The 24,060-nt window shown below is 39.7% G+C and overlaps 1 protein-coding gene across 6 annotated transcripts in view; it reads left to right on the top strand.

Moving 5' to 3' along the window:
- SIK3 (SIK family kinase 3) overlaps positions 1-24,060 on the top strand; it is a 212,123-nt gene that overhangs the window by 143,907 nt on the left and 44,156 nt on the right. For all 6 annotated transcript variants that reach the window (XM_064482077.1, XM_064482075.1, XM_064482076.1 and 3 more), the window contains exons 5-6: positions 17,457-17,581; positions 18,130-18,253. In XM_064482077.1, coding sequence (XP_064338147.1) covers positions 17,457-17,581; positions 18,130-18,253 — 249 coding nt within the window. The remainder of the gene's footprint in view (positions 1-17,456; positions 17,582-18,129; positions 18,254-24,060) is intronic.

Below are 24,060 nucleotides of genomic sequence, written 5' to 3'. Positions count from 1 at the left end.
CTCAAGTGGGGAGTCAGGCCTGAGAAGGCAGGAGGGGTAGGTTGTGAAATTGTTTGAATACCAGGCTTAATAAGTCAGATTCAGGATGGATAAGAAAAAAAAAAAAAGGTGGGAGTAGGGAGAAGGGACAGGAAGGCACTGGGAAGACCAGCTAAAAGGCTGTGATTTGATTTGCCATTTGGTAAACCCTGCAGACAGGTGGTGGTAGTGGACATAGGTGGGAAGAAAAGAACAGCAGATACAAGAAATGGGAGCAGTGGAAGAACTTCCAGGATGGGATCACCAGTCACACATCTGGGCCAGAAAGAGGAAACTTCTGGTCAAAGATATGTTTAGAAATTGAGAAATCAAATTTTCTTATTGATAGATTATGTTAGGCTATTAAAGAAAAATGGTGTTGTCTTATTTTGATGGTTGATGCACTCTTATTTGAAAGTAATTTTCTTCTTATCCCCAAAGATTAAGTAGAGAAATTTCTATATTTGTAAAAGGTTGCCTAAGAAAAAACCTAAATGTGCTGGCCTATTCCGTGAAGCAAAGTTATTTGAAATACTCAGACGTTATGAGAATGTTTTGAAAATTGTGGAAACTTTTTTTTTTTAAACCTAAGGAAGTTGGAAACTTTTCTCTTAAATGTCGACTCCCAGAATGGTCTCCATGAGATAGTTTCCACTCCGGTGTTATTGTTTTAGTTGGCAATCAGTAGACAGCAAAGATCTGAAGTTCAGCTACAGCAAAGCCAGTATTTTGGAAAGAATTTCCACAGTACATGGATTTAAGGTACTGTGGAAATTTTTGACCTTTATGCGTTGAGATCTAGACTATTTCATTTTTTAAAAGCGAGAAACTAAAACGTTTCATAAGTGCATTGACCTTTCACCCCAAATAGAGATATACTGAGATATAGTCATATAGGAAAAGAGTTTGGAAACCTTGGATTTCTAAGACTCCTTCCACGGTGTGGTGATGGAGAATGTTCCTGTTGGGTCACAAAAAGTGGTTATGCAATATTCATGTCAGTCCCAAATTTTATGTCATGATCCTAAAGCCCTTTGTTTAGGTAATCTTTCAGTACACCTCCCTGGTTGACAGGTAGTAAACTGAGACCTAGAGAGGCCATGTGAACTTTCCCAAAATTAGGTCATTATAGAACCTAGGAATCGTAATGCCACAACCTGTGTCCTCACCCTGAAATGGTAAATGACCCTCAACTAGCAGGTGCTAAACAACATTAATTGGCCTTTGGGAAAATGCAATTTGAAAAATTCTCTCTTCTGAATCCTATTCCTAAGACTGAAGCTTTTCAAATGAAAAACTAATGTACTTTCATTTAAAAGGCATTTCAGGTACACAGTTGATTTGTGAAAAAAATTCTAAAATTCAAATTCAAATGAGCTTAAAGGTGTTAAAAAAACCTTTCAAATGAGCAGATTTTTGTCAATCATGGTTCTAGGTTATAAGTGAGGTCTTGCTGATTCTGCGAAGTGCTTGTGCTTGCTAGGATCAAAACCGGTTTTCTGTGTAGAGGGCCTCACTGACAGCAGCTATGCTATCAGTACAGAAGCATTGCTTCTCAGACTTTCTCACTGTGATTTTCCTAACACGGAGGCGATGAACTCATACAAGGTGAGAGGGCGGGTCGGGGACAGGTTACATGGTCTGAATGGCTCACTTTTTTAGTCACATGCTTTATTTTTAAATTCATGAACATTCTGTATTCCTCTAATGTCATACCCACATTTGTCTTAGTATTAAAATTATTCAATTTTATTTAATATAGAAAAAAAAATTGATGTCCCAAGAAGGTGTATTTCACTTACCTTACAGTTTCCCGTAAGTCTTGGCGTACTGCAACATTATGCCCAGAATATGTAAACACAGACCAGTTTGAGAAACAGAGTCAAGAATTTCTTCCCCAACTTTAAGTTCCTCTTCACTAACTGCTATTAGTTGCAGATCATTTTGGGGGTATAATTGTAAGTAGATAAATGGAATAGTGAGTTAGATCTCCCCACTCTCCTTAAATGGAATCGTTTGAGAGCCTCTGACAGTAAATCAAGCGAGTCTACCTGGTAGTGAACTAATAGGTATGCTTGTAACTAAACTGTTGCATTTATTGCTCAGTTAACTGGTTGGTTACTGTGGTAGTGTTGACCAGTATGCAGTTTTTCACTGTGTATTGTTAAATTTACGTGGGACATTGGACAGTATAAACATAAGGAACACTTATGTTAAAAATTTAGTTAATGATGGAGAGGAGGGCAAAGCTCAAGTGGTAGAGCGCATGCTTAGCATGCATGAGGTCCTGGGTTCAATCCCCAGTACCTCCTCTAAACATAAGTAACTAAACGTAATTACCTCCCTCCCCCACCAAAAACTTTCTAATTTGGTTAACGAAGATAGAAATGATAATTCTACAGTACTTTAAGACAGACCTTAACAAATTCATGAATTGTCTTCATTTGATCACAGTTCTTTTATAGATATTTCTAGGTCTTCAAAAACCAAAATTTTTATACACACACATATAACATCTGTTTTGCTTTATTGCAAATAAAGACCATCCACATTTATAGTATATTATTTGCAAAGAAGTACAAAACTTGCTTATCCATTTTACCATTTAAAAACAAATCACAGCATAGAATACAAACTTGTGGTTGCCAGGGGGGAGGTGGGTGTGGAGAGAGAAACTGGGAGTTCAAGATTTGTAGATACTGACAGGTATATTTAAAATAGATAAACAAGCTTATACTGTATAGCACAGGGAAATATATTCAAGATCGTGTAGTGGCTCATGGTGAAAAAGAATATGAAAATGAATAAATATATATGCATGTATTACTGAAAAATTATGCTGTATACCAGAAATTGACACAACATTGTAAACTGACTATAATTCAGTTTAAAAAAATTGTAAAAACAAATCATGGAAATAATTTAGATAGACAGGTTTGGTTTTTAGGTTCAAAAATGTAAGCATTCCAAGTGCCAGGTCATAAAAGTTTTTGACTATTTTGGATGTTATAATCTCAATATATACATAGCTCCCAAACTAAACATGATATATAAATTTTAAATTAATACTTTTTCTTACATAAATAATGTCACTTGTAAAATGGGGAAAAATGAATTTTTCTTGAGTGATGTTTATAATGAACTTTTAAAAAATTGAAGTATACTTGACTTATAACATTATGTTAGTTTCAGGTCTACAACATAATGACTCAATATTTGTATGTATTGCAAAATGATCACCACAATAAGTCTAATTAACATTCATCACCATACATAGTTATGAAAAATTGTTTTTCCTTATGATGAGGGCTTTTAAAATATACTCTCTTAGCATCTTTCAAATTTACAATACAGTATTATTAACGATGGTCACCATGCTATATGCAGCATCCTCATGAGTTACTTATTTTACAACTGGAAGTTTGCACCTTTTGACCAACATTGCCCATTTCACCCACCCCACACCCCCTACTCTGGCAAACACCAGTCTGTTTCTCTGTATCTGTGAGCTTGGTTGGTTTGTTTGTTTTTAAGATTCCACACGTAAGTGATAACATACAGTATTTGTCTTTCTCTGTTCGACTTCTTTCATTTAACATAATGCCCTCAAGTTCCATCCATGTTGTCAAAAATGGCAAGATTTTATTCTTTTTTATGACTGAGTAATACTCCATTGTGTGTATATATACCACATTTAAAAATCCATTCATCTATCAGTGGACACTTTTGTTTCCATATCTTGGCTATTGTGAAAAATGCTGTGATGATCATGGGAATGCAGATATCCCTTTGATACCTGTTTTTATTTCCATTGGATATACACCCAGGAGTGGAATTGCTGGATTATATGGTAGTTCCATTTTAAAATCTTTGGGGAACCTCTATACTGTCTTATATTGACTGTACCAATTTACATTCCTACCGACAGTGCGTAAGAGTTCCCTTTTCTCCACATCCTCAACACTTGTTATTTCTTGTATTTTTGGTAATAGCCATTCTAACAACTGTGAGGTGATATCTCATTGTGGTTTTGATATGCATTTCCCTGATGATTGGTGATATTGAACATCTTTTCGTATACCTGTTAGCCTTCTGTATGTCTTTGGAAAAAATAATCTATTCAGATCTTCTGCCCATTCCATTTAAAAAGTGAAATTGGTTGTTTTTTTGCTGTTGAGTTGTATGAGTTCTTTTTACATTTTGGATGTTAACCCCTTTTCAGATATATAATTTGCAAGTGTTTTCTCCTATTCAGTAGGTTGCCTTTTTATTTTGTTGATAAATATAAATATTATTTATAATGAACTTTTAAGTCAATTTTAATGATGTACTGATATAAAATATTTTACTTAAAGTTACATCTTTATCATAAATCATACAAAAATGGCAAATAATTAAAAATTTTCCTTCCTGCGGGGTTAAGATAATATATTCCTTTGAAAGAAGTTTGTTGAGTCAGAAAAGTTGAAAGATACTGGATACCTGTAAAATTAAGTAGGTTACAGTTATCTTTACATTGTAGTCTGAATATGACCTTGATTTTTTTTTTTTATCAGCTTGGGAGATTCCCTGAACTTTTAATAGATTCTTTTTCAGGAAAACCCTTCTTCTCTATTATATACCAATTGCCCCTAACCTTTTGCCTAAAACCCAATTTATGAGTATAATTATATAGTTCGATTGTGATTGTGTCATGTGTACCCCCCCAAATTAATCTGCTCCTTGGGGGCAAGGACCATGTGTGCCCCTCTGTGCATTAGTGGTCCCTCAAAAACTTGGGGAGTACCTACTCCTATTACGTTTATACACTACCTTTTAGGTGGGTTCCTTTTCAGATGTTTCCTCACGGTTGAGTTCTTTATTCTATTAACTTTAACCTAAGAGGGTATTTTCTTTCCTGCTCTTAGTTTCTACTAGTTTCAACTAGTTCTAGTTTCAACTTAGAACTTCTGATATGTAGTCATACTTTCTTTTCTCCAAAAGTAGCCTTCTGCTTATCAGACCATATGCCTTGATTTTTAATTTGGAAAATATTGTTATTATACCTACATAGTATATTTCCATTTGGTGTCTTTAGTTTCTTTTGCGACTTTAAGGAGACTTTGATTCATCATGGTCTATAAAAGGCACACGAAAAATTTGTGTAGTATGCTTACCTATCAGTGTTAGAAACTTACCTGGTTGAGTGGACTTTTATTTTTCTAAATGATATGATTTAGAATAATGACTATAATGGTATGCATTAGTATGCATTAATATTTTCAGGAATTCTAGTCAATATTGTTTGTTGGTCTTTTAGAAAGTGTTTCATTAACAACCTTTTCCTGTATACATCTACTCTGTTTGATGGAAAGGTCCTGTGTTGGGGAGAGTTTTTTGTTTTTCATGAGAAGGGTGGGGGTAGTGCTATCTATAAGAGAGCAGAGGGGCTTGGCCTATTACCTCATTTAAAAATAGCTGAGGTCAGTGATCCTGACTGCTAAGGCATTTTAAAGCTTTGGGGGAAAATATGTAAGTCATTAGTTGAAAAATATCAATATAATGCTGGTTTGGCATTTTTGTTTTTAAACTTTCATTTTCCCCAGAAAGAGTCATCATACTATATAGATATGTAGTGCTAGGAAGTTGTGGAGGGTCGGGAAATTACTGAGGTCAAGTGACAGGTGTGGAGGAGCCCCATATATGGTGAAATAGTAGGAAATGCAACAAAATGGTACTACAGTACCTCTCTAACACGCTACCAAAACGGTACATAAATTCTGCCAATCTGCTGAATATTACCCTCTCCCCTCCTCTGATTCTGACCTCCCCTGATTTCTTAAACTAAACCAAATCCCCCCGCCCTCCCCAAATAAGCTGATTACTTGATTTTTTTTTTCATTTTCCCATGAAGGAATTCCTCTTGTGTATAAATGCTCAAGCTGTGAGTCAGTAGTTTTTGGCATTACTTCTCTATTAGCTCCTAGTTAGGAAGTTCAGCCAGGGGTTGGAGGGATTGCTAAACACTGAGGACTTCCCAAGACCCATTTTAAAGAGTAAACTAATGTTGAGACTCTTGGGAACTTTGAAATGCATCCTTCGTCACTACCAATGTTCTGAGAGCCTCACAGTTGACTCTTGTTTAAGTCCAAATAAAGCTTTTGGGTCGCACGATCTCTAGGCTAGTAATATTGTGTAGGAAAGTGAGATTAGTTCCTTATCTGTGTCATGTTCCATATTGACAGTCCATATGACAACCCAAATCCTGTTTATAAAAGTGTTCTTTCACAGGTGTTGATCTTTGGTTCTTCAAGTCATTTCCAGCAAGGCTACCTGACAGCTTGTGGCCCCCACCCCATACTTATTAGTCCATTGAGAAGTTAACCAAGGGCCAAAATCATTTCTATTCTTGGTCTTTGTCTCTTAACTGTGAGTACAGTCCTCAGAAGCTTTCAGGTTTTGAAACAGGAAGGATCTTGTCATGGTATTTTCTGGCGAGGTTTTCTAAATAAGGGGAAATATTTTCCCACTTCACTTTTTTCCTCTGTCCCCTACTTCCAAGCTGTTTACTTCTAACAGCAAGAACGTGAAATGAAGCACAAGTTACTCTTGGAGGGGTTGGCGCTCACTTGTAGCTGTCCTTTTGTGTTACCTTCACAGGCAGTGTGAACATTTGGAACTGGCTGCAGGCTGTGCCTGATCTATTACATCTGCTTTGGGATGCTCCCTGGTCAGCCAAAAAAGAAGTCAAGGGTATTGCTCTGAGGTGGTGGGGCAAATAAGAAAATTTCCGGTTGCAGTTGTCCTGATTTTTAAATTAATGCCATCCGTTCCCTCTTTCCCCTTACCGCAGAGACATACTGCCCTTCTAGCTCCTGGCTCCTGATCTTGCTTAGAGCAAAGAATTTCAAGTTTCAAAATTGATAGTAAAGCTCTGGTATTTAAACCATCCCTAGAAGACAGACATATGGTTCAAATTAAAGTCTGCTGCTCTGTATTAAGAGAAAGTGATATAAGATACCACTTCAGCCTGCGGAAAAATGCTAACCAACCAGGGTGTTGGGGATTGGAAAAGAGACTTAACAAATTATGTTAGGAGCCACTCATGAGTGGAGAAATAAATGACCATAGGCCACATGAAGAGAACAGCTCCACCCATGCGGCTTCGATCATGCGGGTGTGAGTGTTCACTGTAACCAGTTCCTTCTCGTTTCCCCCTTTTCTTCTGTAACTGTTTAGGATAGTCATCATTTTAATGTTGAATCTCTAGGTCATAAAATTCTCCTGTTGCCTGTAAATAAAGAGTAAGGGATATAAAGTATCTTCATGTCGTATTTATACCTGAGAATTTTCAGTGGCTTAGTTCTTATTATTCAACATGGTATTTTAAAAGTCTTTACGTGTAAAAAAATTTTTTTTAATATAGAATAAGCAATAATATAAACATAGTATAGGAAATTTAAACAACAAAATATTTTTAAATAGTCAAACTGGAATCCCACCTGCAAAACTATCATTATCATTTTGAATGCATTTCTTTTTTTCCATGCATGTTTTTCATAATAATAAACACTATATTTTAATTTATATGTAGTTTTTATCCTTTATGTTATGTCAAGTATTCTCCCATATAGTCATTGTTAATGACTGCATATCAAGTAGATACACCATCATTTACTTACTCTATCCCGTATTGTCGTAAGAGCACAGACGTTCCTGTTAGGGGTTTCTGTTCACTTCCCCCTCCCTCCTTCAACATTATTGGTGCACTTCAGAACCGCGAAGTACGTATACTTAATCTGTATCTATTCTCTTCTCTGCCGTAAGTTTCTATGTTATTTTTGTTGCTGCTATTGTTCTTGTTTTTTACTTAACATTGACATGGCCCCTCTTCTGCTTTTTCCTTTGTATTGCACCAGAGCTCTTCATCCTGAGCCATGTGAATGAAACTTGCGAGGGTGTGGTTTATTTCACTTGTGAACCCTCCTTATATTCTGGTCCTAGGTTGACCTGAACTGCGGCAGGACAGCACTTGAGTATTCCTTAGAATGACAGTCACGGAAGGCTAAAAGAAGATAGTGACTGAATACAAAGTGCCTGAGGTTGTAGAGAAATGCTTAGGCTCTGTCCATTCACTGGCCTCTTATGGGATTTGAAAGGTTAAAAAGTTATAATGTGTCTTAAAGACTTAAACAGAAGACAAGACACTATAAACCTCTTAGAAGAAAACATAGGCAAAACATTATCTGACATAAATCTTAGCAGTGTTTTCCTAGGGCAGTCTACCCAGGCAATAGAAATAAAAGCAAAAATAAACAAATGATGGAGAGGGTATTGCTCAGTGGTTAGAGTGCATGCTTAGCATGCACAAGGTCCTGGGTTTAATTCCCAGTACCTCCATTTAAGCAAACAAACAAATCTAATTACCTCCCCCCACAAAGATAAATTAAACATTTAAAAATAAATAAACAAATGGGATCTAATTATACATATAAGCTTTTGCACAGCAAAGGAACCCATAAGCAAAACAAAAAAACAACCTATGGAATGGGAGAAAATATTTGCAAAAGAGACTGACAAGGGCTTAACTTCCAGGATATATAAACAGCTCATACAGCTTAATAATAAAAAAAACAAACCACCCAATCTAAAAATGGGCAGAAGACCTAAACAAGCAATTTTCCAGTGAAGACATAACAAATGGGTAATAGACACATAAAAAAATGCTCATTATCACTAATTAGCAGAGAAATGCAAATCAAAACTACAATTAGGTATCACTTCACACCAGTCAGAATGGCCATCATTCAAAAGTCCACAAACGATAGAAGCTGGAGAGGGTTTGGAGAAAAGGGAACCTTCCTACACTGTTGGTGGGATTATAGTTTGGTGCAGCCATTATGGAAGACAGTATGGAAATTCCTCAAAACACTAAAAATAGACTTACCATATGATCCAGCAGTCCCACACCTGGGCATATATCTAGAGGGAACCTTAATTCGAAAGATACATGCATCCCAGTGTTCATAGCAGCACTATTTACAATAGCCAAGACATGGAACAGGTGACTGGATAAAGTAGTTGTGGTATATCTATACAATGGAATACTACTCAGCTATAGAAAATAATAAAATAATACTGTAAAGCACAGGGAAATATACACAAGATCTTATGGTAGCTCACAGAGAAAAAAATATGACAATGAATATATATATGTTCATGTATAACTGAAAAATTGTGCTCTACACTGGAATTTGACACAACATTGTAAAATGATTATAAATCAATAAAAAATGTTTAAAAAAAAAAGAAAATAATAAAATAATGCCATTTGCAGCCACATGGCTGGACCTGGAGATTGTCATTCTAAGTGAAGTAAGCCAGAAAGAGAAAAATACCATATGATATCACTTATGTGTGGAATATAAAAAAAAACACAAATTTATTTATAAAACAGAAACAGACTCACAGACATAGAAAACTAACTTATGGTTACTGGGGGAAGGTAAGTGGGGGTAGGAAAGGATAAATTGGGAGCTCGAGATTTGCAGATACATACATATATATATATATATATATATACATACACACACACACACACTCGCTGAAAAAACAAGTTCATACTGTATAGTACAGGAAACTATATAAGATATGTTGTAGTAACTTACAGTGAAAAAGAATATGAAAATGATTATATGTGTGTTCATGTATGACAAACATTATGCTGTACACTAGAAATCGATACATTATAAACTGACCATACTTCAATAAAAACAATATATCCAAGAGAAAAAAACTATAATCAGAAAAAAAAATATGTTCTAAAGTTAGGGGAGAGTTCAGATTATTTATCAGAAAGATTTGCCAAAATTAGATTTACTCTGTTATCTAGGTTTGTTTTGTTTCGTTTTTTACTATCCCATTTTGGTTTTTTCTTCCCCCTCCCCTTTCTTCTGGCTCTCCATGTTTTTTGATTTGCTAGTTTCTCAAGCCTTTTTACCTTAAGTTGGACATGTTGGAGGAAAAGAAGGCAAATCTAAATCTCTGCAGTGTTAGCAGCTCTTGCTCAGTTAGGGATGACAGTACAGACAAAAATGAGTGTGTAAATTATTTATCAGTACTGTGTCTTAGTCCATTTGGGCTGCAGTAATAGGATAGACTGAGTGGCTTATAAGCAACAGAAATTTATTGCTTACCGTTCTGGAGGCTGGGCGGTCCAAGCTCAAGGCACCATCATGGTCACCTTCTGCTGAGGGCCCTCTTCCTGGTTCATAGCTAGGGCCTGTGCCCTGTGTCCTCACGTGGTGGCAGGGCCAACGGATCTCTCTGGAGTCTCCTTTATAAGACACTAATCCCATTTGTGAGGGCTCCACCCTCATGACCTAATCTACTGACAAAAGTCCCACCTCCTAATACCATCACACTGGGGATTAAGATTTCAACATGTGAATTTAGGAGCATGCATTCAGACCATAACATAATGTATGCTACCTTCATCATTTAACATGAGTTATTTAATATGAATTATTGAGAAATAGTTGTTTTATTAGTATAACGCTAATATCAATATTTTTAATGATGTGAATTGCTTATCATTTATACCTAATTGCTATGATATTATGACAGTGGTTCTATGTATCATTAAAATATTAACTTAAAAAAATTTTTTGAACTACAACTGTAAACTTTATCATTACATTTCAAGTCTTCACAGTTTGCTGTTCTTCTTATATTATTGTTGCTGTTTTCAACAAAAACTTCATGGGATTCCTGTTTCAGCAAGCAACTCCTAGTTCCTACCCTTTTAGCTGTTCTAAGGGCTGCTCTGAGTTCTCATACGTTTATTTCCTTTTTAACACTTCTCTCTTTTCCTCCCTCCCTCTCTGTTCTTAGTTAATCAATGAGTCATTTGTAAGATATTTAATGAGCGCCTTCTCTTCTGCCAGGCACTGTTCTAGGCAGCAGAAAAAATTAGTGGTGAGAAAAATAGCCTGATCCCTGCCCTCCTGAACCCTGATGATAATGGAGCTTAGAGTCCAGTGAAATGGCCCCAAACGGCAAGAAATAGAAGTAGGGGAGAAAAAGAATCCTATTCCTTTCTCTTTTTTCCTTCTCTTATTATGAAATATTATGTATGTAGACAGAAATGTGCATTAACCATGTATGTACGCTTTAATGCATCACTGTAAAGCAAACATCTGTGCAAATTACCATTTAGATAAAGAAATAGATAATTCCATGAGCCCAGACTGCATCCCCCATCACAGCAACATCTTTCCCCCAAGAGGTGATCACTGTCTTGATTTTCATGTTAATCACTTACTTGCTTCACTTGATAGTTTTTTCTTTTTACTTAATTTTACCACCTTTGTAATGCATCTCTCAGGAGTTTTGTTCTAAGAGATGCCATTTATATTGACTATAATGTGCAACGAGCCCATCTTTAATGTAGTTGGCTTGTTTTTGAACTCCAGGTGAATGGAATCATACTGAATATATTGTTTTATTTCACAGAGCACTGTTCGCAAGATTTATCCATGTTTGTGTAGCCGTGATTTATTCGCTTTAATTTCTGAGTAGTAGTCCACGACAGAGCTATACCACATGTTATATATTGGTGTTTTTCCATGTTATCTATTGGTGGATATTTAGATTGTTTTTAGTTTGGAGCTCTTACTAAAATTGCAAAGAACATTAATGTGCATTCTTACACATTTAAGAGTGTGAACCCAGGAGTGAAGTCGCTAGGCTGTACTGTGTGTCTGTTTTCAGAGTTTACTTTTGTAACCCCAAAGTGGTGTGTCGCACATGCCGTAAGGGCTCCTGTTCCTGCATGTCCTCACCAGTGCTGGGTGTTACTACACTTTGTAATTTTTGTCATCTGGTGAGTGTATAATGGTTATCTCATTGTGGCTTTTAATTTTTATCTTTAATAATGAGATTGAACTCCTTTTCTTATCTTTTGGCCTTTTTTGTGAAGTGCCTGCTTATGTGAGTCTTTCGCCCGTTTTTCTATTGTGTTGTCTGCCTTGCTGATTTATAGGAATTTTTGTTTCAATAATAAGTAAGTGTCTTTTGTTTTGTGTTACAAATAGCTTCTCTCGTTTTGTGGGAATTTCACGCTCTTTAAAATGCCATTCAATGAATAGACATTTTAGTATAATTTTAATGTAACCAAATTTACCACCTCTTACTTAATGATTTATGCTTTTTGTTTCTCGCTTAAGAAATCCTTCCGTTCTCCTGAGGCTGCAAAGATAGTCTCCTTTATTATCTTATTCAAAAAAAAAACTTTGTAGTTTTACCTTTTACATTAAGTCTGTGACCCACCTGGAACTGATTTTAGGATATGTGAGGACGATGTTTTATTTAAGTTTTTACCGTATGGAAAAATCAGATGCACCTATGCCACTCATTGAGAAATTCCTCTTCGTCCCAGTGATGTACAGTGCCTGCTGCTCTCTTCAGTGCAGTGGTTTTAAAGAAACTTGTAGGGACACAGTGTGTCTCCAGCCCTGTACGCCCTTGGGAATTCCATAAGCAGGGCAAAGGGTTGGCAGTCAGGAATAAAATGAAAAACAGTAGAATATAATAACCAAGGAATCTGAATAAAAGCAGGCCACGTGTGGAGCAGTGGTGAGAATACTCCAGGAACCAAAGATTATAATTAATTCATAATCAAATTCCTTGTATCTGAACTCTAATAAAAAAATTTAAGTTTGGGGGAAATAGAAGAAAAGGAAAGAAAGAAAAACAGAGCCCACAGGATGGAATCTAAGGTCCTCGTTCTATCATTTTGTCTGACCTGATGCTGCTGTAATGTTACTTCTTGCCATGTTCTCTGTGGGCCCTGTATCACACTCAGGACAGTTTCTTTACTGTTGTCTCAACTTAGCACACTAGTTCTGGGTGATCTGCCTTTGCTCTGCTTTTCCCCAACCACCACTCTGAACGCCCCGTGCGTGTTGCCTCTCTGCTTCTGCAGATCCCAGCCACTCACCTTCAGTTCTGCTTCCTTTAGGGCCCTTCCATAGGAACAGTTCTTTTCTGCCTTTGACACTTTTGTAGGCACCAACCAATACCAATGCTTTGCCAGTTGGGAGGGTTCCAGAAATCAATGTTAAATACATGAGTGAAGGAAGTGGAAGAACCTATTTGGAGACAGTGAAAGAGACATTAAGAGTAGGAAGCCTTAGTAGAGCTGCTGAGCCAAAATAAGACGAGCAAGTCCATTCCACTGAATGGAACGAGGCTTTCCTAGGTTCAAGGGAACTGACCAAACTTAAGTTCTAAAAGCTGTTCTTTCTCTGCTTCTTTGACATTTCTGATCCAAACCAGCAAGAATTCTTCATTCTTTCTTAAACATCGCTTTAAATTTGTCATGAGAATTTTCCCTTCCAATTTGGGTCATCGTGCAGTTTTTTCAGTTGTCTGTAGGTGTAGATAACTAAAAACCAACAAAAATCTCAGTAATTCTGTCCCATGTCTTGTCTGTTACCCACGTACCCTCACACCTCCACATCCCAGCAGTATTCCCTCAGTACTTCCCTCAGCTACCAACAAAACCCAAAAAAGACTAGTTTGAATTTTAACTGCTCTAATTTTTTCCTTCCAGTCTTCTTAAAATGTGTAGCAAAATGTCCCTGAAGGTAAGCAGCTGAGAGAATGGAGGAGGGGTCCTTCCCTTCCCAGTTACTCAGTCCCTGAAGTGGTGATTAGAAGGAACTAAACTTTCCGAGTGAGTTCCAGATTTAGTACATGTCAATAATTTGAGGATTCTCTCACATCAGTCATTTGAATTTTCAGAAAACATGTTATAGCTGAATGGACTGTGAACTAGCCAGGATTTTAACTTACAAGTTGCACAGCAATCTTGAAGATGAGTGTGAAGTACTTGTGAAGAGGCCCTAGTCATGAAGACAAGACAGCAGCCTGCTTTCCGTGAAACTGAACTTAGAGGAATGTGTGTGCTGAAGAGGGGGCGTGGATCAGATTCTGTTAGGTTTCGTACATTAAAGAATGAATTGAGATACCCCAGGGCCATTAATCGGAGGAAGCTGGTTTTCATGGAAGGAAAGTGTCACAGCAAGCAGGGAGAAGCAGATTTTGCTTACATGTGTAACACCTTATCGTTAGAAGAAAGAGTAATACTTGGAATGGTTGTAGGAGACCCCTTGCCAGGTTTACAAGGTTAGGGGATTTTTGCTTGCTCTGTAACAGAAGATAGGAGCTGGCAGGTGGGGGGGTTTGTTGTTGAATCCTACTGAAACCTTGCTGCCCATCACTGGGTCTGGCTGTTGGAGCCAGCTGTTTGTCTGTAACATGTTGAGGAAGCAGGTGCTTCCCGCGACGTGGCCCTCCCTAGATGTCAGGCCCTAGTCACATCGTTCATTCTTCACTCATTTCTCATATAAACACCTAATAGCAACCCAGGACTGTAGCCATCGCTGAAGATGGCTTCCTTTCATATCATTTCCCTTGTAAAGATTTCCCGTTTGGTAGATAAAATAAGCAAGCTTGTGCCATTAAGTCTGTGCCTTCCCCTCCCCGGCAGACTAAAAGGGTAGACAGGTTGCTAACTGTAGATAGAGCATTCATGGTTCAAAGTGAGAAATTTCCTATATACTTTAAGCTGCTTTAGGAGGAAGTTATAAAATCAAGTGGTTTTAATTCACTGCTTGCCCTGTCGCATTCTCCATTCAAAACACAAACAGAATACTCCATGACTCTGTCTTGTGGACTTTGCTGTCCCATCACACCAACGACAGAGTCACTCAGTCATTACGGATTCCATCAGCCGTCTGTGCAGAGGAGGGCCAGTCGTGGGAAAAGACCCGGTGAAGGTCTCTGCCAACCAATTGAAAAATATATTATGGGTCCATTTTCTAGATTCTTCCCAAAGATACCTACTCTGCTGAATCTCATTTGTTGGGATTTTTAGCACCCTATCCCCAAATCTCTTAAGAAAAACAGGTTTCAGTGCATGCAGGCTTTAACTTATAAATTAAAATTACTGAGTTTCAAAAGTTGTGGGTTAATTGGTAGGGCTTTAATTGCAGTTGCATTCATAGTCAACACTTGTTGAACAGTATGCTGGGTAATGTGGGAGAGTCAGAGATGAATAAGTTTTTCTTAAGGAACTAGAAAGGGGATATTTTACTACTAGAGAGATAGGGCGTTTTTAAAGTGCTAAAAGAATAGGATATTTGTATATGGAAATAACCAAAATAAAAGAGAAATACGAAGTAATAAATGAGTGCGAAGAAGGTAGAGCAGATTTCCTATAGGAGATCTAGGGGACTTGGCAGAAGAGGCATTTATTTTGCGTTGATGAATGAGAGTGTTTGATTTCTCGCTGGAGCAGCTACAGTGATTCTAATGATGGCCCCAACCTGAGCCCCTCCTGATCGTTCAGTTTTTTTAAACCTTAGGAGGGATGGCTAGGAGGTGGAGGCTCTAGGAGCTGGCTGGCTGCCAGTCAGTATGAAAAGGCTCCAGGAGCCCAGAGGTGACAGGACTGGCACAGTGATTTTATTGTGACTTGATTGCAGTTGAATTTAGTGACCCTTTCGTGAGTCCCTGCTATGTGTGAAAACACTGTGTGGTGACTAAGATAAATAATCCCTCCCATTTACTAACTATCGGAGGATAGAAACACATAATACAACTAAGGGTAAAATAAAGCAGAGTTGTCATTGGGTTGTAGAGGTATAAACAAAGGGCCGTGGAAGCACAGAGGAGGAAGCCACTGACGTGGTGCTTTGTGGTGGCAGTCAGTTAAGGCTTCATGCAGGAAGTAATATTTGACGGGACCTTGAAAATGGGTGATATTTCCAATGTGGAAAGGAAAGGAAAAGGCTTGGCACAGAGAGGAAATAGCCTAAGAAAGGCATGTAAACACAGGATGTGACTAGTCTAGTAATGCTGGAATGGCCAGGATGAGTTGGAAAGGTAGGGTGGCCCTGGGTTGTGAAGGACCTTAAATGACAATGCTAAGAGAACTAGACTCTTCTGTAAGTGGAAGGGAGCCACCAATGTTTCCGATTGAGGAGGCAGCACGATGTGATTGGTGGAATGTTTGCTGTGCTCCAAGAGGGTGGCTGAGAGGGAAGTGAAATAGTTGGGAAGCAGGAGCATCAGTCTGGGTTAGAGGTAATAAGAGTGTGAACTGAGATGGTAGGAATGGCAATGGAAAGAAGGAGACGAGTTCAAGACACGCTTAGGCACTGGAAGTCGGACCACCAGTTTGAAATGGAAATGACAGGGAGAGAGGAACAGAGATTCCAGTGCTCCTAGTAATGGGGCGGTAATGCCATTAACGAACATGGGAACATCACTGGACGAGCAGATTTGATTTTGGAAAACGTTGAGATGTTTCTTCTCAGGCAAGTATTGGAAGTTCACATCAGAAACTTAAGAGTGGTACTGGGGCCCGAGACGTAAGTTTGGAGACTTATCACCAAACAAGTGATAGTGAACGCTGTGGGGCCAGAAGAGCTAGCCCTGAGAAAATACAGGTCAAGGTCAGCACGTGCCTTGCTAGAAAACACCTTCTGGAGAAGGTAAGAAGGAGATAATCATATAGCAGAAGGAGACGGAGTTGTCAGCGAGAGTAAAACTAGGAAAGGGGGAGAGTTTGGCCGGGAGGCAGGTGCTCAGTGTCTTCAGGTGCTGTGACTGTGGGAACGTGGTGGGCCTGGGGCAGGAGGGAGTTCCAGCCTGTCAGTCATGCACACTGTTCATGTAAAGATTTATGCGCATAAAAGCATTTCTGAGTCTGTGAGACTATCCTTTGGCCTGCCATCCTTGGTCATTCTCTTAGTATTCCTCACCCTTCCTATCCCCCATCTACTCTATCTTCACACAGTGGGACGGGGAGAGGGGAAGGGGGGAATTTAAAGGCAAAACAATTTAAAGCTAAAATGTAAACGGTTCTTGGTTCAACTGTAACTAAGTTGCATAGCCTTTATTTTGAAAGCTACCCTGATGATAATAAAGTCACTTTGTCTGATTTTTAAAGTCACTGTGTCTCAGGTGATCAGACATGTGTTTGTCGTAGGAAGTAAAAAATAATCTGAAAATCCTGGGTCCAGTTGAGTAGACTTACACATTTTAATGATTCTGATGTGGTCTTAACATCAGTCAACGTCCAGTTTCATTTTTGTTCTTAAAGGAATAAGTACCACTCACCTCACTCAGTCCGGGTTCGTGAAGGGGACGGTGCTGGTTTTGCCGACATAAACCAATCACGTTTACTTTCAGTTAATCAGGTATCTTTTACATTCCAGTCCATCGTTTCTCTTTCACTATTATTTTAAGTGGCTGGTTACGTCATTTCTAAAGGTTCTCTTTTCGTGTTTGATAGTCAAACTCAGTGATCCACAACCTTTATTCCAGTGACTAGAAATGAGTACTCACTGGGTAAAGATACCATGAACTATGTCCATTTGCCTTTCTAGATTTTGGCTTCAGTAACCTCTTCACTCCTGGGCAGCTGCTGAAGACCTGGTGTGGCAGCCCTCCCTACGCTGCACCTGAACTCTTTGAAGGAAAGGAGTATGACGGGCCCAAAGTGGACATCTGGGTACGTAACTGCCTTCTCTTACACCCTTGATTGATGACAGCTGTCCTCAGCCTGGACAACACACAATGCTGCACGAGAATTGAGATTTTTTTTGATCACCTGTTCTTTGAATTCCCAGTGCTTTGAGACTTTCCTCCAGCATTCATCTTACGGACTGAGCCACAGATTTCAACCTCCCCCTTTGCATCTGCAAAAAAAAAAAAAAATAATAAAATAAAATAAAATCCCCAAGGCAAGCTTGGATGGGTGCCCTTGCCAAGAGCAGAGATTCTTTCTGTTGTTGCCACTTGCCTTCTCCTTAGGATGGGTACTGAGAGAAATTCTAGATATGTTACCTAAAATTAATGTCTGGAGGCAAAGGAGAATGCTAACTATTCTACAGATGATTGACCTTGACAGTGCCCCATATTATTTCTCATAAAAAAAGAAGAAAACGTTTGTTGCATTATCTCGTGCATGACTCACCGTCGTCTTCATACACACACTATAATGTCCTCTTCTGTTTGCGCTGATGTGATTAATTGTACTGCTCTCTGTCTGGGGTGCAGAGCCTTGGAGTCGTCCTCTACGTGCTAGTGTGTGGTGCCCTGCCGTTTGACGGGAGCACGCTGCAGAACCTGCGGGCCCGGGTGTTGAGTGGGAAGTTCCGCATCCCGTTTTTTATGTCCACAGGTAAGGGAGTTGCCAGCACACAGCTATGACTGGGTTCACGGAGAGTCAGACATGCGAAGTTATCCCAGGAATTGAGTGACGGAGTATAAGTGGCCAGTTTAACAAACTTGCTTAGCTCCAGTTTGCTGAATTGACGTCTCCGGAGGCAAGGTTCTCTGGGAACAGAGAACAGAGAGTCTAGGCTTTGGCATCGGGTGGCCCTGCCTGAGTTTGCCCGAGTTTGGCTCTGGGCTCTGCACAGAGCTCCTAGTGTTGTGTGGCAGGTTGCTAAGTCTGTCTGAGCTTTAGTTTCCTCTTGGGTAAGTGGTGACAGTTTTGTGAGGGCTGCTACTATGAGGACTGCATTAAACCATGTCTGTGGGGTTAATAGACCCATCACGTGGTAGCAGGGCAGTGGGTATTCCTGTTTCACCCCGGCTTCACCCCACCTCCCACCCTTTCTCAGGCTAATCTTTCCGTTTACTGGGGTCCCATTGAGATGCGGCAGTCAGATGCCAAGGATAAAGCAGGCTGGCATCTTAGTCTTGCTGCTGCTACAGTATTTCATCACCGTCCGTTTTCACGCCCATTAGAAAAGACAGTTTTGAAGACAATGCTGTAAGCCACCTGTTTAGTTTTGCTTAATCATATTTTTCAGTTTAAGGAACAGTGTACAGAATGTATGTCCACTGGGTTGGCAACACAGTATAAGCACATGGGAATTGCATTTTAGAATAAATGGGAATGGCATTTAGAATAAATTTTAGAAATTTTATTTCTAAACTTGCATTTTAGAAGAAAGATAAAATAAAGAGGTGGGTTTAGGGATGGTGGGTGGGAGGTTATAAGGTATTTCAGCGAACCCCTTCAGTGAGAAATCGACATTTCAGCAAAGACTTAAAGAAGGTGAGGGCGGAAGCTGTGCTGTGTAGGGAAGAACTTTCCAGGCAGAGGGACAATCGAGTGCAGGCGCCCCAGGGAGGGAGCATGCTTGTGTGTTACAGGAACAGGATGGAAACCTCCAAGCTAGAAAAGAATGAGTGAGGGGACAGGAGAGATGAGGTCAGGGGAACCAGAGCGCACTCACTTCAAGGACCCAGTCAGAGACGAGACCTTGGTTTACAGTCTGAGTGAATTGCAAAGGATTGGAGGATTTCAACAGAGGAGTGACATTATCTGACTTTTCTTTTTGTTCTAACTTTTATCATGACAATTTTCTACCATACAAAAATATCGAAAGAATTTTACGGTGACTTTTGTTTAAAAATAAAATCATCTTGGCAGTGCTGTTGGGTGAAAGGTTCAAGGGCTGAAAGAGGGAGACCAGTTAGGAGGAGTTTTGCAATAATCCAGATGAGAGATGTTGGTGTGTAGTTCCCAGACTGGGGTGTGGAGGTGGGGACGGTAAGAAGCAGTCCGATTCAAGAGATAGTACCTGCTGTGTGGCAGGCACCGTTCCAAGCATTTTGCAAGCATTAACTCATTTAATTATTTTAACAACCCCGTAAGATACATGAGACCATGATCCCCATTTTATAGGTGATAAAACCGAAGCCGGGAGACGTTTAGCAGTTTTCCCAAGATAACACAGCTACTAAGTGACTAAACTGGAATTTGAACCTAGGCAGTCTGGCTCCAACAGCATTTATGTTGGATTAAATGTGAGAGAAAGAGAGTAATTAAAGGTGACTGCAGGGTTTTGGGCTTGAGCAGCTGGAAGGAGAAATTGCTGCTAACAGAGATGGGGATGGCTAGGGAAGAATCCTTACATTTTGGAGAGATGTTTCAGCTGTGTTAGTCTGAGATGCCCATTGGACGTCTAGGTTGAGATCTTGTGTGGGCAGTTGACTATAGGATTGTACCTTAGTTGGGAGTTATGGGCTAGGGATGTCCATTTGGGAACGATCAGTGTATGGATGAAATTTAAAGCTATGAGATAAGATCTCTTTTTAGGCTGTGATTATAGAGAAGATAAGAGGTCGAAGGATTAACTCTGGGACACACGATATTCAGAGATCAGGAAATATGAAGGGGGATCAGCATAGAAATGGCTGGGAAGGTAAGCCAGAGAGTCTGCTGTCCTGGAAAACAAGTGAAGAAAATGTTTCAAGGAGGAAGAAATGAACTGTGTGGAGTGCTGCTGACCGGTCAGATAAGACAACTGAGAACTTGCTGGAGGACGGAGGGCATGAAAGGTGCCCACCGAACTGAGAAGGCATCTTGAGACCGAAAAACAAGGCAGGCAGCTCCATATGACCAGTGGGTAAGCTTACTGCAGGGAAACTTACTCACAGGGTAGGATCGAGCAGACAGTGATCCAGAGGCATTCACAGCTGTACCCCACACTGCCAAGGGGACAGTTTTATAGTTAACCTAAGGGTATGAAGGTATGTGCTTGGAAACAGGAAGTGCATTCCTAAGTCAAGATTTGTGAATGGGTAACTAGTCTCGTGGGCACCAGGAATATGTCAGTGAAGGTCTTTATTGTTGTTTGCAATCTGCCAGAGCATAGAGGCCACCTGGACCTAATGATCATAAACAGTGTCTGTTAACTACAGAGCCCTCGACATGGTACAGTCCGAGGTAGGGTCAGTGGAAGGACAGGAGGAACTGAACAGACCCAGGATGGCATCAGTTACGCTAACAGCCAGACAGAACTGAATGTCGGATTTGGAAATTTGGAGCTCACTGATAATCTCGAAGTACAGTTTTGGTGGAGGAGCAGGAGCAAAAACCTAATTCATGGGGAGACAACCAAAAAGGAACAGAAGGGAAATGGAGAAAGGAAATAGACACAACTTTTTCCAATTTTACTCTGAAAGGAAGCAGAGAAGAGGTCTAGTAGATTGCTCTGGCCAGAGTCACCAGTGATCTTGTCATCATCTGCTGGACATCCTTGGTCTTTATCTTAATGACTGAGCAGCAATATTTAGTGCTAAATGCTAAAAATGTACCACTCCTATCTTTCTTTTTTTTAAATAAGCTTTATTTTTAGAGCAGTTTTGGGTTCATAGCAAAATTAAGCAGAAAGTACTGAGAACTCCCATATACTCCCAACTCCCTCACACAGAGCTGCCTCCTCTGTCAGTATCCTGCACCAAAGCAGAACATTTGTTATAATCGGTCAGCCTGCATCAACACTACATTAGATTAGCATCTGAAGTCCATAGTCTGCATTAGGGCTTATTCTTGGTATTGTACAAATATATAATGACATGTGTCCACCATCATAGTATCATACAGAGCAGTTTCACTGCCGTAAGAATTCTCAGTGCCTATTCATTCCTCCCTCCCCATTAACTCTGACAGCCAGCAGTCATTTTACTGTGTCCACAGTTCTGTCTTTTCCAGAACGTCATATAGTTGGAATCATACAGTACGCAGCCTTTTCAGATTGGCTTCTTTCCCTTAGTGATGTGCATATAAGGTTCCTTTACGTCTTTTTTTTACATTAATGTCTTACATCTTTTTAATGCTGAATAATATTCCATTGTCTGGATGTACCACAGTTTATTTATCCATTCACCTGCTGATGAACATCTTGGTTGCTTCCAAGTTTTGGCAGTTATGAATAAAGCTGCTATAAACATCCATGTGTGGGTAGCTATTGTTTGTGTAGACAGAAGTTTTTAACTGATTTGAGTAAATACCAAGGAGCATGATTGCTGGATTGTATGGTAAGAGTATGTTTAGTTTCGTAAGAAACAGCCAAGCTATCTTACAAAGTGGCTGAACCATTTTGCATTCCCACCAGCAATGAGTGAGAGTACCTGTTGCTCCACATCTTTGCCAGCATTTGGTGTTGTCGGTGCTTTGGATTTTTGTTTCCAATAGGTGTGAAATTATATCGTCTTATTTTAATCTGCAGTTCCCTAATGATGTGTGATAGTGAACATTTCTTATCTGTATGTACCATCTGTATATCCTTTTTGGTGAATGTCTGAATGTTTTGCCCATTTTTTAATTGGGTTATTTGTTTTCTTATTGTTGAGTCATTCCTTGTTTTTTAAAACACATTTTTTTCATTGCCTCTCAGACACCACATTCTCCAGTTTTCCTCCTGTCTCTCTGGGTGCACCTTGTCTGCCAGATTTCTCTTTCTCTGTTCATCCTTTAAATCTTTTCTTCTTTATACCGTCTTTCTGAGCCATCTTATTTACTGCCATGGCTTCGGTGATCGCAGTGATGTTCAGTCTCCGGGTGACACTCAATTAACTCTCTGGCCTAGACCTCTCTGGGAGGAAGGGCTGTTTATCCAACCAGTTGCTACCAGTCAGCTTCACTTGCATGTCATGAAATCATATCAATGGAAACATTTTTGAAACTGAATTTAACTCCCTCCCTGCATTTGCTCTGTTCCATGTTCCCTGTCTTAGTGAACGGCATGAACATCTGACCAAGACAGAAACAAGCCTTGATTCCTCCTCTCTTACCATTACCACAGCCACTCCTTTACCAAATCCTGTGCTTTCAATCCTCCATTCCTATAGCCACTTCTGTAGCGGCCCTTACCTTAGTGAAATTAAACCAATTAAATGGATTCCTGGCTTCCAGCCTTATCCTTCTCTAATGCATTCTCCACACAGCTGCACGAATAATCTTTCTAAAATACATACATCAAAACAGACAAAATACCCCACCACACACACAAACACACACACATACATCTGATTATACCATTTTCCAGCTTAAAATTTTCAGTGGTTTACCGTTACCTCTAGGCCAAAGTTCACTCCTTAATATGGCTAGAGCACTGACTTCATTTTTGACCATGACCATAGTAAAAAATACATTTTATACTGTGACTTGGAAAATACACACACACACACACACACACAGTTGAACGAAAAAAAGTTGTAAGATAAAGTTTTTTAAAAAGTTTTTCTAAAAAGCAAGAAACCTGCCTTTACTATGTGCAGTGCACTCTAATGCATTTTATTCTATTACATTAAAAGTGCTCATTAGAACTTACTAAACTGACCTCATGACTGCTGTTTGGAGAACAATGGCAGGGAAATACCTCCGTGACCCGGCTCCTGCCCATCTCTTGGGCCTCAGGTCCCACTGTGCCGCCAGGCACCCTGATTTCCTGCTCGTTCCCCAAGCAAGTGATGTTCTCTGGAGCAGTTCCCTCCGCCTGGGACCCTTCTTCCTCTCTCCACCGGACACCGCCCATGGCTGTATTCTAGAGTAAGAGACTAGATGGGATAGAAATACGAATCTAGATAATGTCTACCAAGTTTTCTTTTCTCATAGGACTTCCCAAACATTTTATTGTAATTATTTCTTTCATTGCGCATCTTCCACCCCAGACTGTGAGCTTAGAGAAGTAGATGAAAGGTGCTTTGTTCACCGTTGTTACAGCTCAGCATAGAACCTGGCGTGTGGTAGGATTTAGTAAATAATGAGGAAATAGCAAATAGAACCCCCCCCAAGCCCTCCAGTGGCTCTTATTTACACTTAGGAAACAATTCAGAAAGTCACTATCATTATGGCCACAGGGCACAGCTGTGCTTCCCCTGTCCCACCCAATCTCATTTCCCTCTGCCCTTCGTCCTCTGCCCCGAGCTCCAGTCACACACATGTCCTTGCTGTTTCTCAGACTTGCCGAGCACACGCGTCCCCGTTCCCTCAGATATTCCCACGGCTTGCTTCCTCACCTCACTTGAGCTCTCTGCTTCGGTGTCCCTCAGAGGGGCCTTTCCTGACTACTCCATCATTCTCTTCCTTCTCTTCCATCATTGTGCCTTCTTTTTTTTTCATAGCACTCACTGCTACCACTACAGTATGTGTTTATTGTGTCCCCACTCCTCGTCCCCACTGCCTCT

This window comes from Camelus dromedarius, chromosome 34, assembly GCF_036321535.1.
Source record: "Camelus dromedarius isolate mCamDro1 chromosome 34, mCamDro1.pat, whole genome shotgun sequence".
Lineage (NCBI taxonomy): Eukaryota > Metazoa > Chordata > Mammalia > Artiodactyla > Camelidae > Camelus > Camelus dromedarius.
Note: the sequence above shows the minus strand (reverse complement) of the source record. Positions and strands in the feature narration are given on the sequence as shown.